This window comes from Stigmatopora argus, chromosome 13, assembly GCF_051989625.1.
Source record: "Stigmatopora argus isolate UIUO_Sarg chromosome 13, RoL_Sarg_1.0, whole genome shotgun sequence".
Lineage (NCBI taxonomy): Eukaryota > Metazoa > Chordata > Actinopteri > Syngnathiformes > Syngnathidae > Stigmatopora > Stigmatopora argus.
This window is the reverse complement of record NC_135399.1, coordinates 2,789,935-2,806,158: the sequence shown is the minus strand read 5'-3', so window position 1 is coordinate 2,806,158 and position 16,224 is coordinate 2,789,935. Positions and strand designations below refer to the sequence as shown.

The window sequence follows — 16,224 nt, the reverse complement described above, 5'->3', positions numbered from 1 at the left end:
CAGATCAGCATACTAGGTTATTAAAATAGCATGACTTTCACATCATGTATGAAAATAAAAAATATTTTTGTATTGGCGCGAAAACATGTAGTATGGTAGTAATAATAGGGTTGATCCTACACCGGTTTTTGGATTATCGTGGCCATGTATGGTCTATATTATCCGCGAAATTCGAGGAATTACTGTAAATGTCAGTAGATCGACTGGAAGGAGGGGAGAAAGGGGAAGGGGAAGGGGGAGGAGGCGGGCGGCCGCAAGAAGGGAGGGGAGGCAGAGAGACCCTGACGGAGCAACGGGGAGGTTGGTCGGGGAACAATAGAGAGGATCGCCGCCAGCCCTCAGGCACCAAACAAACGCAGAAGGCAACAGAAAGCGAGCCGGGCAGCGAGATGGAGGCTATCTCAAGTAGACCCTGCACGCGTGACGCCTAACACCAAGTGGATATTTTGTACCTCTGCACGCCTCCTTTGTTTTGAGTCATTTGTCTGTCAGCTTGTGCTAAACCGGAATCCGGCATGAACCCCGCAGAAGCGGCCGAGGAGGCGCCCAGTGACCCCGACACTGATGCATTCTTCAAAACAGGTAGGAAAAACATTTGGGACGAGGGGTTCGCAGAAGTGAAATAAATTACCAAAAATGGATCTGAAATGGAACCTTCATGCCTTTTTTCCACGTGAGGAGGCAAGCTGTTTTACTTTGTGGTCTGCTGCTGTACATCAGCCCGTTGTAGTTCTGTAATTTTAACATCTCCCCCAATGCATATCAGTGTTGTTGTGTGCACGTCCACTTTCTCTTTATGTATGTTCGTATGCGGGTACGTATAGGCATATAAAATGACTGAACAGTCGCATGTTCGAATCAGCTTTTCTAAGACGCCTAGAAATTGGTAATATATACAACTCAATGACGTTATCGCAATGATGTTCAAACCAATGCAGACAGCGCGTGCGCGCGCGCCTGTCCCCTATGGATTGATGTTTCTTGTCTTCACATCACGTGATAGCGTGCACGTATGGAAAAAAATAGTCAGTTTTCTTTCTTTTTCTTTTTTTTAACACTGAAGTACTTTCAATCAATCAATGGGCTTTGACATTGGTTTGTCTTCTGAGACAATAGTGATTGCGGGAATTGGATATTAAGTTCTGAGAGAGAAGAATGAATATTAGATGAATCTTTGAACAGAATATTACGTTTTTTTACATATGGGGAAATTACTATACTAAAAGGTTCAAGGCGGCCCGGCAGCCGAGTAGTTAGTGCGTCTGCCTCACAGTTCTGGGGCTGAGGGTCTGATACCAGATCGGTCTTCACTGTGTGGAGTTTTCATGTTCTTCCCGGGCTTGCGTGATTTTTCTCCAGGTACTCTGGTTTCCTCACACATCACAAAAGCATGCATGTTGGCTGTTTGAAAACTCTACATTAGCCCTAGGCATGAGTGTGAGCGTGAATGGTTGTCTGTCTCCCTGTGCCCTCCGATAGGATAGCCACCGATTCAGGGTGCCCTCCGCCTCTGGCTGGTCAGGATAGGCTCCAGCACCCTACGCCATCCATGTGAGGATAAGCGGTTCAGCAAATGAATGAATGAATTATTAACATTTTCAAATCTTCTTTTTTGGAACCATTCAGCCATGCCTCCGCTGTCATACACATGGGATTAGTTGTGATCAATACGCAGCAGAAAGAGCAACACCTCGATGCCACTGGTAATCCAGAGCTGGACAAAAGTGCTGGGAGAAAAAGCGACGCTTCAGACCAATCATCCGATTCATTATTATGGGGAAAGTGAGATCCCTCCCAGATGGAAGAGCTGTCGGCGCTTACCAGGCCAGAAATGGAGTTGAGGGGTTGTACTCTATTACTGTTGATTCTTCAGCTCTAGAAGACTGCGGGACTGTGCGGACAAGCTTGGAAGAGTGACTCTGCATATTTTCAACCTCGGTCTCAGACTGCAGAAGTTCCCCACCTTGTGGAAGACTTCTTGTGTGCGGTTCCAGTTTTATCCAACTCTACAATGTATTTTTCTTATGTCTGTATCTTACTTGCTCCTGCAACCAAGATGGCGCCGCTCAAGTGGCAGCCGGTAGCGGTAGCGACCTGTGTGACTCGACCCCACCCGTTGCGTGGCTTGGTTTCTTGTGCTAGTCCTAGACGCCTTTGGAGCCATTCAGCCGTGCCTCCGCTGTCATGCACATGCGATCAGATGTGAGCAGTGGACGATAGTGACAACACTCTAGACCAGGGGTAGGGAACCTATGGCTCGGGAGCCACATTTGGCTCTTATGATGGGTGCATATGGCTCTGAGCTAAAATATGGAAACCGGTGGTGAGAGAGCCGAGTCCCGAACGCACCAATAGGAACGTCACGTCGGCACTGTGGCATTGATTTTTTTTTCATTAGTCTTCTGCATTCATTCTCTCATTGATACTCATTGAACTCATTGACATTCATTGATTAGCAACATCTTAACAATGTTGTCAAAATAATTAAGAGACTTTTTGTACTCTAAAAGTTGTAAAATGAGTTAAAAAATCGCACATTTTCATGTGTTTTGACTTTTAAATTGTGATTATGGCTCTCATGGAATAATATTTGAAAATAGGAATTGTTTATGGCTTTCTCTTTCAAAAAGGTTCCCGACCCCTGCTCTAGACCGAGCATTCCATCATTTCTAGCGTGAGATCTCTCCCCGGTCAGATGGAGGGGCTGCCGGTGCTTGCTGGGCTGCTTGTGTGCTTTGAAGCCCCCCACCGGCCTCTCCGCTGCTGCTGATCAGGTGATAGGACAGCTTAGGAGGATCTAGGCAAGGGAGATGATCTTTAAAACCTCCAGACTACTGAGGGACTGTATGGTAACCTCAGTCTCAGTCTGCAGAAGGTCCCCACCTTGTGGACTTCCTGTGTGTGGCTCTAGTTTTTTATCCTAGGTCTACAATGTCTTGTGTGTCTGTCTTGCTACTGCAACCAAGGAAATTTCCCGAATACGGGATGAAATAATGTTATAATCTAATCTAATTTTTTTCTGTGTTTTACTAGCCACTTTTGGATAGACTGCTTTGAAGCATAGGCTCAAGATTCTTTTCTGAATTTTTTACCTTTACATATTTTTCTATTGCTATTAAATACCTATCTATTGCAATACATAATAATATTACATTATTTCCCAGCCTTACCTTCAAACCCTACAGAGTGTTGTGCCCTATGACATTACAAAGAAGGCATATCTGCCTCACAGTTCTTTGATGAAGGGTTCCTTTGTGGCGTTGGCGTGTTCTCCCCATGCCAGTGTGGATTTTCTCTGGGTGCACCTGTTTCCTCCCATACCCCTCTGTGTCTACATGGGTTGTCTCTAGATATTCCCGTTCCCACATCCAAAAAGCATTGTTTTGTCGGCTGATTGATATGGGAATGCCTAGGTGTGTGTTTACGTCAATGGTGTTTGTTTCGTTATGCTCTGCAATTAACTGGGATATGCCCATGGCACACAAGATGAATGAACGACTATATAGACATGCAACATACCTAAAAAGTCGGGATCTTTGTTGATAAATCTTTGGTGCATATGCAGTTAGTTGTGAGGCAGAAGGTCACACATTTTATGTCAAGCAGAGAAGGCCCTATTGCAATCAGTGAGCAAAATCTCAATTGGTTGTCTTTCTTGCCACACTCTACAACCATGGTGCTTCTATAAGAGATAGATACATTTAAAGCAGAACCTTGAATTTAATGCTAATATTTGTTGCTTTTGTGACGCATCCTACTACTATATAACAACTAATGGAATACGAAAATATGACTTTTAATGGCAAAATAAACATTTATTTTAACTGAATGCCAATCACTACATTTGACCAGTAGATACTACCAAGGTTGGAAAAGCTAACCTAAAAAATACTAAGAACCAAGCTGGCTATAGAAAAAACACAATTTGGTCACATTGCCTTCGTATGTGCTTCTAAAGCCACGGGTGGGCAAACGATTCCACAAAGGGATGCAGTGGGTGCAGGTTTTCATTTAAACCCATAAAGAGGACACCTTTTCACAAATCCGGTGTCCTACAAGTGCAATCAGTGGATGGCAGTCAGGTGCTTCTTGTTTTCTGCAGAAATCTCATTGGTCAAAGTGTCTGTGCTGGAACAAAATCCTGCACCCACAGTGGCCCACCCGTTCTAAAGCACTGGATTTTGAATAAACTCTCAGCATTTTTAAATATATTCCATTTTAATTTCATACCAACCTTGGACAGCCATGCACACTCAGACCCATACCTAGGGGCAATTTCAGAGTGTCCAATCAGCCTATTAAGCATATTTTTGGGATGTGGGAGGAAAACAAAGTACTCAGAGAAAACCCATGCAGGCCCAGGGAGAATATGCAAATTCAACACAGCTACTTTCATAATTGAATAACAAGGAAAGTAATTTATTTACTTAGAAAAAAGATGTGATATTTATTGTGATAATTATCGATATCGACTGAATTTTTTTTTTAATCGTGATAACAATTTTTGTCATATCGTCCAGGTGTAGTTGTACCTGTCTATGCTATCATCACAAAAAAGGCTGTGGTGCTGAGGAGAAAACAGGGAATCCCTTCCTCTATGACCCCACCCACACACCCAGCGGCAGATAGGTGTGAAGAAGTGTGTGTGTATGTTACCATGCACTTAGTGTGTGTCTGCCAGTGCTTCTTATGAGGAATAGCCCTCATTTCCCACTTTGGGACAAATGAGAGCATTAGATATATACATAAATACAAAGAAAGGGCTTCCTTTCCTCACTCTTTTTGTCCCACTGCTCCTTATTTTCTTTGTCTCTTCTATCCATAAAAGCTTCCAACCCTCCTCACACAAATGCAACCATATGCGGTGCGCGCGAGGACTGTGTGTTAGTGTAATGAGCATCTGTTTTCAATGTAATTGATCAAAATAAATCAATAGTGTGTGCGTGCGTGCATGCATCTGTATACATTACTCGATGGGATGGAGTGCTAGCTTAGGCCTTGATGTTATTATCCGCATTGAGAAAGTGTGTGTGTGAGCCTTCTGTCACAGATTTTTTTTAAAATGGTTGACGTCTGATGCCTCACATTAAAGTCTCACACAATACAAACTACAGGTTTTCGTAATACGAGTTTGGCAGATTTTTTTTGCTTCTTTGTGTGGGGAAAAACAATCTTAGTATTGTGATCCTTGGCCACTGCGCGGCTTCACTACATAGCAGATTTATTTTATATAAATTTATTTTATGTAAAAAAGGTCATGAAAATCTCAAAATCCACGCTGAAACTTGCAAGCGGACAACAGATGAAAAATGGAGGAAGTCAGGGTACGGCTTCATCTTTGGCGTTCAATAGGTGCCCAGCAGCAAAGAAGAATTTTAACACAGAAGAAAAATGACGCGACATACTATATAAAATATCTTGCATTCTCCTGTTCTGTTGCGAGTGAGCTTACCATCTCGCACATTACCACGTGGATGAAGCCAATGCCTAGCCTTTTCCAGCTTTCTTTGGATTTTGAATCATCGTTTAAAATGCTCCCTTCCTGTGGGAGAATCATTACCGGCCCCACCGTCGCTTCCTCATTGCATAGCGAGGACATGTCTGAAAAGCGGAGCTACAGTGAGCCTAGGTTGGCGATCTGGCGGCACGTCCTGGCAGCGAGCGAGGTCTGCCCCGCGACCCGGCCCTGGCCGGAACAGGCAACGACAAGTTTTTTGGTAGAGTATGCCTTGCCGGACATTTGTATTCAAAAATGAACTGAAAGTGCTAGCGTTATGACTCTCTTCATGTGTGGGGAGGTTGCTGGCTGGCTTCATGGTTAAGCCAGCCTATTAGGGCTGTCTTAACCATGACAACAAGTTTGACCGTCCTCATGCTTTAAAAAAACAAGAACAAAGCCTGTTTTATTTATAACAGACAATGGTGTTTTTAGGTTTGTTACCTGACATGTTTCGATCCCACGCTTGTCAGGCGAGTACAGTAATTCCTCAAATATCGCAGATAATGTAGACCAGACATGACCACAAGTAGACAAAACGATCTTAATACCACTAAGAACAAAGTCTTGCTGCCTGTATACTGGATGACCAACCGGAAAGCTTGGATCAAGAAAGCCGTCACAAACTGTTTCATCTTTTTAAATTACATTTTCTTCATTCATGCATTCATTTATCTTCCATACCTCTCATCCTCGAAAGGGTTGCAGGAGTTGCTGGAGCCTAATCCAGCTGACTTCAAGCAAAAGGCAGACTACACCCTAGACCAGGGGTAGGGAACCTATGGCTCGGGAGCCATATGTGGCTCTTTTGATGGGTGTATATGGCTCTCTGCTAACCTGTGTGGTAAAATATAGGAACCGCTGGTGAGAGACCACCTAAGCCCCGAACGCACCAATAGGAGCGTCACACTGTGGCGCCTTTTTAATCATAATTTTTCTTCATTATACTCTTCTGCATGCTTACTCTCATTGATACTCATTGATTAGCAACCGTGAAAAAATATTCTTAAAAGAATTCAGACTTTTTTTACTTTCAAAGTGGTGAAATGATTAATAAATGCACACATTTTCATGTATTTTTACTTTTAAATTCTGAGTATGGCTCTCAAGGAATAATGTTTCAAAAAATGAATTGTTTATGGCTCTCTTCGTCAAAAAGGTTCCCAACCCCTGCCCTAGACGATAACTAACTAAGAGAATATGAAATATGATGATTTTAAAAACTACTTTTGTTGTTCTGTTGTGCAATAAAGATAGGACAACTCCCCCTTACACTATTAAAACTAAAGAATAAAACCTGCAGAAATTTTGACAGGTGCCTTTATTTTTATGAACTTGCTTTCAGACCAAAAGTGCAATAGGAAATAAATAAAATAATAGACTGAAGACATAATCACCATTGGCAAGCAGACTATTTTCAGCATCATAAAAAGAACTGTAAGTTTACTTCACAAATGGCCATTTACAAAAAAATAAAATAAAAAAGTTGGATGGACTTAACCCATTTCAACCTAAGGTAACAAGTTTTAGATTTTCACAACGTTTTCAGAACAATTTCATAAAATGGGGAAACACCTTGATATCAAGTAATACAGGCTGTCTTCAAGTGAGGACAGTGGGTTAAGGACATTTTCAATAAGGCTGCTCCTTGTGCACAGGTATTTACAAGGCATTTAAAAAAAAGAAAGGAAACGGTGGATGCGGCCTGTGTCCTGCGTCTCATAATTGCTCATTTTGGCCATGGTATTCTCCTTTTGTTAGCCTTTATTGCTAACCTAGCTAAAAAACCAAAAAACATTTCCTCATCATCCTCTCCTTCTCCTGAACTCCAGTCTGAAACTAGCGTTCGTGTCGCAACAGCGCCCCCATTCCATGTTGGGTCGGGTGGTATAATTGCAGTTTAAAATTATCAAATTTTTCTCTCGAAAGTTTTTATTATTATTTTTGACAAAAAATATTTCACGATCATTATTGTTATCGTTTTATTGCCCTGCTCTAGTTCTATTACTAACAATGTTTAGTACATTTTGACGACATTCTATTGGATTACAGGCAGTCGTTGACCTACGACCACATTCGGGACAGAAAGATCGGTTGGAACGCGATTTGGTCGTCAATCCATGTGTTACGATCTCGCCGCGTCGTCGTGGCACGACCGGGAATGGATTCGGATCCAGGTGCGGGGAAGTAGGATTTGACGAGGTATTAGCTTCAAAACAACATATTTAATAAATCAAAGGGGATCCACTAATCAACAAAGGCTTGGAACCAAAACGGGAGTATGCAGGAATATGCAGCAGCATGCAGGACACATGCAGGACTTGCAGGAACGATCCGACACTGATAATAGAACTAATTGGTGTTTAAATACAAACTCAGGGAGTAATCAACGGATTGATTCCAGCTGCTCTGCCTTTACAGCAAGCCTGGAGGGACAAACGGCCGCTCCTGACACCATGTTGTAGATACTGTACTTTCCATTCGTGTTTCCACATTGCAAATGAGGTTACCATTTGCGAGGCTGCTATTTCCGAGATGATCCGAAATGCACCCTTTTGTTGTTAAAAAAAAGGAGTCTCGTCAGAAATTGGAGTTTGTGCACGCCTCATGCAAAACAGGCTAAAGGAGCTTTTTGACAAAAACAAAATACACTTATCCCTGGATTTTCACAGATAATGTAGACCAAACATGGCCGTGATAATCGAAAATCCGCGAAGTCAGATAACCCTTATTATTACTACCATAGTACGTTTTCGTGCCTATACAAAAATACAAGTAAACAAGTACAATTATCAAGAAGCGTATTTATTAAATATTTCAGTTATAATCATATGAGAAGACTAATATATTAATATCTAAATATAATTTATATATAAAAAATAGAAATACTTTAAATACTATACTCATAATGAAAATAGGTCCTCTCCGCTTGATGTGAAGGCTTTCGTGATCCAGGCTTTCCGGTCACTCATCCAGTAGACTGGAAGCAAGTACGCTGGAAGCACGGCAGCAGACAAAAAAAGGCCATGCAGAAAGTGATTAACACTGCCCAGAAGATCGTCGGCTGCTCTCTGCCCTCACTGGAAGACATTGCCAGCCCTCGTTACCTCAGCAGAGCCAGGAACATCATCGGGGACCCATACCACCCTGGTCACAATCTATTCCAGCTGCTGCCCTCTGGCAGACGCTATAAGTCCCACAAAGTATGGACAAATAGGCTTAAGGACAGATTTTTCCCCACATCCATCAGGACTCTAAACTTGCGGTAACACAATACACAATCCCTTCTGTGTAATAACTTCGGGGTGAGGTAATATGAAAAGACGTTTGGGCGGTGATCTGCCTCCCACTGGCTGACTGAAGGTAAGTGAAAGACAGTGAGAGGTAAGTGATCCGCTCGGGGGGTGATGCGATGTATCCATAACGGCAGAATGCCAAATTACGAGTCCGAAATTATCACTTATTTGGGTCTCCGAGAAAACGCACCTTATGGAGAAGCACTACCAATTTCGTCATACGCAGTTTCTGGGTGTGATGACAATTAGGCTTTTGTTGTTGTTGATGACGACAGGGCCTATGTCCTATGTCCGTATTATTATTTTTATTGTTCTTGTTTTTTAAAGCACGAGGACAGATGAACTTGTAGATTAAGGCTGGCTTTTCCATGAAGCCAGCCAGCAGCATGCCCACATAATAGATGAGCGTCAGGTGATCCATGTGAACCCTGGCATTTTCAGTTAATCTTTGAATAAAAATGTCTGGGAAGGCCAAAAAAGGCTAGTCTCATCAATGTTAAAAACTCACTCTGAAAAATAACCATTCTCTTCAGTTATGTTAGGGCACTATTTCTTGACGTACCGTGGTGCTGCCTGTTTTGGCCGGGGCTGGGTCACGGGGCAGACCTCGCTCGCCACCGGACCGCCGTCCTCGGCTCGTTGAGGCTCCGCTTTTGACCTAAAGTCCCTGCTCTGCAACCGGTAGGCGGCGGTGGCTCCAGTAATGATTATTCTACAGGGCTCTTAGGAGGCATTTTAAATGACGATTCAAAATCAGTTGCGATTTCAGCCTGAATTTTGACATTTTATAAACTTTTTTTTATACTGAATATAACATCCGCGATGTACTGAAGCTGCGGATGTTGAAGCAGGATCACAGTACATTTTTTTTTCAATTAACCCGTTTGTGCCTTCAAACACATTTATTTTTTAATTGATGTTTTTCTTCACATTACAGAAAGACCCTTACTTATTTTAATTAACCGAAGGATGGGACTTAACGTGTACTAACCTCCCAATGCTTTTGATGTAAAAAAAATGGTCTTCAGTACAAGGCAGGACTATACAAAGAGCTTTTCCCCCAATCCTCACGGCGTCTGAGAAAGCTATCAAAAGTATAATTTCTTCCTCATACCAGCATCTAAGCAGTCTCTGCTCTGCCAATGAGACCATGCCTTGGGCCTATAACACACACACACAGGCCCAAACACAAACACACAGTTTAGCTAGAGATTGCTTGAAGAGCAACAGTATGTTTGACCATGCATAATTATTCACCACCCTTTGTTGAGTGTACATGTATGTGATGGCTCCCAAGTGCGTCAGAGCAGATAATTCATTCACCTTCCTACCACGCATCCACGTAAGGGATGTGGAGTTGCCGAAGTTGATCCCAGCTGACTCCGGGAGAAGCATCCTAGAGTGGGCTCCAGGCAGCTGTAGGGCACACAGAGAGACAAACGACCATCCGTACTCACAATTATACCGCCACCAGCGAGAATCGAGCCTGCGCCTGCCCACACCAAAGTCAGGCGAGTGAAATGCTACACCATGAGGCGGCACAATACTATTGCGAAGTAGTTAAAACAAAACAAAAAAATAGAAATTTAACAAACATAAAAAACTATAATATATAAATTATAGCATTTAGTTGATGTCCAATAATCATTATTACTTGATCAATGTCTTCATGGCACATTAATTATGAAGAAAATAATGATTTAAATGAATTGTGATAAAGTTTGTATGCGATTACTCTTTGTTGTTCCTGTTTTTGGTCATTGCAGCTGAGCTTTTTTATGATTGGTCTGTACCAGTGTTTTTGTTTACAATGGCAATAAAGAAAATATTTTTTTAAATATTTTTTTCATGACAATCATATAATGATGAGGAGCTAAAAACCTGTTAGACTGTAGCATAACGACAGAATTGCCAGTATTGATCTGATAAGAAGGGATTTAAATGCTACATAATTTCTGTCATATGTTCACAATTCCTTTGCCAACCTTTGCTGACTGTACGAGTAGGTAGTCAGAGTGCATCCTGGCCGTGTATAGTCGTGTCATTCATGTGATATGCTGAACCCACTCATAAACCCCTCAATCTTACTTTGGAATGGTGATTAACAAAGGCTTCAATTGGGTTAAGTATCCGGGAACAGTCCCTGATATATGGTTAGATTTCAAATAAAATCTTACCGAAAAAAGAACGGAATGCATTTTCCAAGTGGGGAGACCGCAGACCACAAACTTGTTGGCAACAATACTACTAATCTGAAGCGGAAGATGTAAGCTATGTTAAAATTGATTGAAAGGTCAGTTGTAATGGGGGCGGCCAGGTGGTTGAGTGGCCTCACATTTCTGGGGTCCTGGGTTCGAATCCAGGTCGGTCCACCTGTGTGGAGTTTGCATGTTCTCCCCTGGCCTGCATGGATTTTCTCTCTCTCTCTCTATATATATATATATATATGTATGTGTGTGTGTATATGTGTGTGTATGTATGTATGTATGTATATATATGTGTATATATATATATATATATATATATATATATATATATATATATATATATGTGTATATATATATATATATATATATATATATATATATATATATATATATATATATATATATATATATATATATATATACAATGAAAACGAAATGGGGCGTTTGGCCCACTTCCCACAATTTTAAAACAATCCTAAGGGAAACCCTGATGTTGAAATCGACTTTAATCTCTAAGATTCATCTTGCATTATACTTTTTTATACTATATTTCCTTTATCTGTTTTGTCTTTCATGGACTGTTTTAGGTCTAAAAGGGGTGGCTTCCCTGTGAAATATTCAAAATTTTAGCATTGTGCTGTTTGTCCTTGATAAATCTTAGTTTTATCTCACCGAATGATGATCTCATCTAATTTTCTTAGCCGCTTTGTCCTCATTAGGGTGGTGCTGGAGCCTATCCCAGCTGACTCCGGGCCAGAGGGGGGGGACATGCTGAATTGGTGGCCAGCCAATTGCAGGGCACAAGGAGACAAACAACTATTCACGCTCACACTCATACCTCTGGGCAATCTAGAGTGTCCACTCAGCCTACCATGCATGTCTTTGGAATGTGGGAGGAAACCGGAGTACCCGGAGGAAACCGATGCAGGCCCGGGAGAACATGCAAACTCCACACAGGTGGACCGACCCTGTATTTGAACCCAGGGCCCCAAGCCGACACTCTAACCACTCGCGCCACCGGGCCACCTCTAATGAAGGTGAAGTCAGAAATATAATTATTGGCAGATACAATCATGAGCAACAAGAGTAGTGATGCAGAAATGAAAATGACTGTCTAATTGATTGCAGACATGAAATTATGCAGTTTGTGGTTCTGTTGAGAAATAGCAAAACATTCCGTTCAAAGAAGGAAAAAAACAACAACATCAGCCACAAATCAGGAGCTGCAAGTGTGGGAGAAACAAATGCAAGGAAGAAAAATACTATGTAATAGACTTTAATCATTGTGAAATTTTCACCAGCTGGTTACAACTGCCTGCTAAATTAAGAGTGGTGAGCTTGGACCAAAAAAAATGATTTCAGACCCCTTGTCAGCTGTCATTAAAGAATGAGATCAATACAGCATTATATATATTCATTGATCTTACATACCGGCATTCTCGTAAGGGTTGCATGGGCTGCTGGAGCTCAAATTGCTTGTATGTCGGGGCACTCGTGTGTCGGGGTATTACTGTATTAGTAAAAATTGGAATCGTTTCTGCTATTTTGAACTAAAGTACAAAATATAAAACTAAAAAGAGAGCTGTTTATCTCATGCGATACAATGCGACTCATGTTTTTAATTTATGTCATCAAAAATAATCATGGCATGCAGTTGTATCAATGAGCGCGATAGGTGAACGACGAGGGTGCCCTTTTTGTGATAAAAATCCAAAAGTACAGTACATAGTGTATTGTGTGTACAGTACTTCGTTATGGATAAAGAACAACAACAACAGCATTGCAGCCTTAGACATGTCTGACAGCAAGTAGGAGCATATTTGCAAAGTTTTAATTAAATAATTGATCATTTTACTTGGGAATTGTGCTGAATGTTGGTTAAATGTGCTAACACTTCAGCACCGGTACAGAAAATAAATGAATAGGTGGCCTGGTGGTGCGAGCGGTTAGCGTGTCAGCCTTACAGCTCTGGGGTCCTGGGTTCAATTCCAGGTCATGTTCATCTGTGTGGAGTTTGCATGTTCTCCCCGGACCTGCGTAGGTTTCCTCCGGGTGCTCTGGTTTCCTCCCACATTCTAAAGACATGCATGGTAGGCTGATTAGGCACTCTAAGTGCCCTAGGTATGGGTGTGAGTGTGCATGGTTGTCTGTCTCCTTGTGCCCTGCGATTGGCTGGCCATCAATTCAGGGTATCCTCCCCGCCTCATGCCCGAAGGCAGCTGGGATAACAACCATAGTGAAGATAAAGTGGTTCAGAAAATTAGATGAGAGATGAAAAAAAATAATGCTCAGCACCAGTACAGAAAATAAATGAATGATTTTTTTCCCCTTTGCACGCAAGTTACAATGTTTGAAATGAGTGGACAGGCAGAATGTGTGGATGAGTCAAACCTTTTGTGGGGCTTGCATTACAGTTTTGAAATCTGTGCTCTAGATGATGAAACACAAACCCTGGAAAAGTAAACGTGGCTCTGCGGGCTTTTTCGGAGTCAGCTAATCATTTTAAATTAATTTTGCACGCTGGAAAACAGGAATGATATTTTAACATCCAGCTTATATCACAGCAAAGTGCCAGTTCTTTTTTACACTTTACTGTATGTAATATACACACAGGCGCACGCACCCCCTCATGCAAATTCCAGGTTTTGCCACTGTGTGACGGAAACAAACTGAGAGAGAGATACTATAGAGGTCCATCTAATAGCTCCAACACATGATTTATGCTTTTATGTTTAGGCTGTTTGGTCAATCTAAATTGCCCCTAGGTATGAGTGTGAGTGTGAATGGTTGTTTTTCTCCTCGTGCCTTGCGATTGCCTGGCCACTGATTCAGGGTGCCCCTGCCTCTGGCCCGAAGTCAGCTGGGATAGGCTCCAGCACCCCCCGTGACCCTAGTGAGGACAAAGCGGTTCAGGAAATGAATGTTTTTATTTACATATTTTATATATCTCTTAATTTTCTGGGGTGAAATGTTGGTAATTTTTTATCAATACTGAAGCACTCTGGTGAAGTTATACCTGTGGTGTGCTGAGTCAGCGGCATCCAGATGGCCTCTCTGTATGTGGTTTGAGCATTGCATAAATGACTTCACCCTGTACACTCAAAACCCATACTGCCACCATTTCTTGCCAAAGCATTGATATGATTTGTTCAAGATTATTGACTCAAACGAATAAACGGTACAAAAAGTCATAATACACATGCTACATATGTTGGTCTTTGTGGCCATCAAGAGTTGCGTTTTTTGATGCTTACTTTTTAAGGAGCCATTTATTAGATTTGTTGCAAAAGGTTACTACAACAAATATTTTCAGTATTTTCCAGACGACAGCCATCCCTCAAAATATCGCGGATAATGTAGACCAGACATGGTCGCGATAATCGAAAAACCACAAAGTAGGATCACCCCTATTATTACTACCATACTACGGTGGTACCTCGACATACGATCTTAATCCGTTCCGGCACTGAGCTCGTATGTCGAGCTTCTCGTAACTCGAGTGAACGTTTCCCATTGAAACGAAATAAAAACAAATTAATTCGTTCCAACCCTCTGAAAAAACACCAAAAACAGGATATTGGATTGGAAAAACATTTTTATATGTTCTAATTCGCCATATATTGACAAAGTAACAAATAACGAGTGGTTTAATAGTACTAAAATTTGTTCAATAGAACTATACAATTAGATGCGGAGGATACACAGACGGACATACACATACGCAGAAGCAGGCGGGAAGGGGGTTGGGGTGGGGCTATCGGGGGGACTTTATCCACAGCATCGCACTCCTAACCAAACAAACAAATTTAAATTAACTTGGATTAATATATACAGAAACACACAAACATACGTTTAATGCAGTGGCGGTCCGTGCATTTTCTGGTAGCGCCTTCAACGTATCAATCCAACCCTCAAAAACTATTTTATGGCTATAACACCTCTACTGTAGCTACAGCTGTAAAACATAGAAAACAATCAATAAATCAATGCACAAAAATGGGGTAAAATCCACTTCCTAGTAGCATTTCATGATTAAATACAAATACTGGAGCTTTTCAGACATTAAAACCAGGCCAGGGGGTGATTTTCCCGGGAAAAGACAGCGATGAACGTCAATGGCGTACGGGCAAAAATTGCCCGAAAATGGGGTAAAATCCAGCCGAAAACAGCATTTATTGATTAAATACAAATACTGGAGCTTTTTAGACATCAGAACTGGGCCCGGTGTATCATTTCCCCGGTAAAAAGACAGCGATGAACGTCGATACGTCCATTTACGTCAATACAAAAAATGCACTAAAATGAGGTAAAATCCACTTCCTAGCAGCATTTATGGATTTAATACAAATACTGGAGCTTTTGAGACATTACAACCAGGCCAGGGGGGTGATTTTTCCCGGGAAAAGACAGCGATGACCGTCAATGGCGAAATGGCAAAAAAATTACTGGTGTAAAATGGGGTAAAATCCACTTCCTAGCAGCATTTAGTGATTAAATACAAACACTGCAGCTTAAATACAAACACTGGAACTTTTCAGATATGAAAACCGGGCCCACAATTGAAATATTATTGCGATGAACGTCAATGGCGTACGGGCAAACATTGCCCGAAAATGGGGTAAAATCCAGCCGAAAACAGCATTTATTGATTAAATACAAATACTGGAGCTTTTTAGACATCAGAACTGAGCCCGGAGTATCATTTCCCCGGTAAAAAGACAGCAATGAACGTCGATACGTCCATATACGTCCATACGTGAAACGGCAAAAAATGCACTAAAATGAGGTAAAATCCACTTCCTTGCAGCATTTATTGATTGAATACAAATACTGGAGCTTTTGAGACATTACAACCAGGCCAGGTGGGTGATTTCCCCGGGAAAAGACAGTGATGGCCGTCAATGGCGAAAGTGCAAAAATTAAACTGGGGTAAAATGGGGTAAAATCCACTTCCTAGCAGCATTTAGTGATTAAATACAAACACTGGTGCTTAAATACAAACACTGGAGCTTTTCAGATATCAGAACCGGGCCCACAATTGAAATATTATTTAGGAATATAGCCATATTTTACTCACCAAAAATCATTTTTAACTGTACACAATATCCATCCTCCTTTCTTTCTTCCTTCTTTTCTATCGCCATCGAAGCTAATGATGAAAGTCGAGCCTGTCCTGTCATATTTCCGGCATAGTCTGTCTTGAAAATGGCTTTAAATCAACACA

General features: G+C 41.5%; 1 protein-coding gene across 16 annotated transcripts in view; it reads left to right on the top strand.

Moving 5' to 3' along the window:
• Window positions 1–257: 257 nt before the first annotated feature.
• Window positions 258–16,224, top strand: part of kalrna (kalirin RhoGEF kinase a) — a 295,388-nt gene continuing 279,421 nt past the window's right edge. For 11 of the 16 annotated variants that reach the window (XR_013304510.1, XR_013304507.1, XR_013304509.1 and 8 more), the window contains exon 1: window positions 262–582. Coding sequence is in view for 8 of the 16 variants with exons in the window: in XM_077616403.1 (XP_077472529.1) it covers window positions 516–582 (67 nt within the window). In the remaining 8 variants the exon portion in view is untranslated. Of the gene's footprint in view, window positions 583–16,224 lie in introns of all 16 variants that reach the window. The other 5 variants (XR_013304512.1, XM_077616400.1, XM_077616399.1 and 2 more) reach the window with 2 other exon arrangements.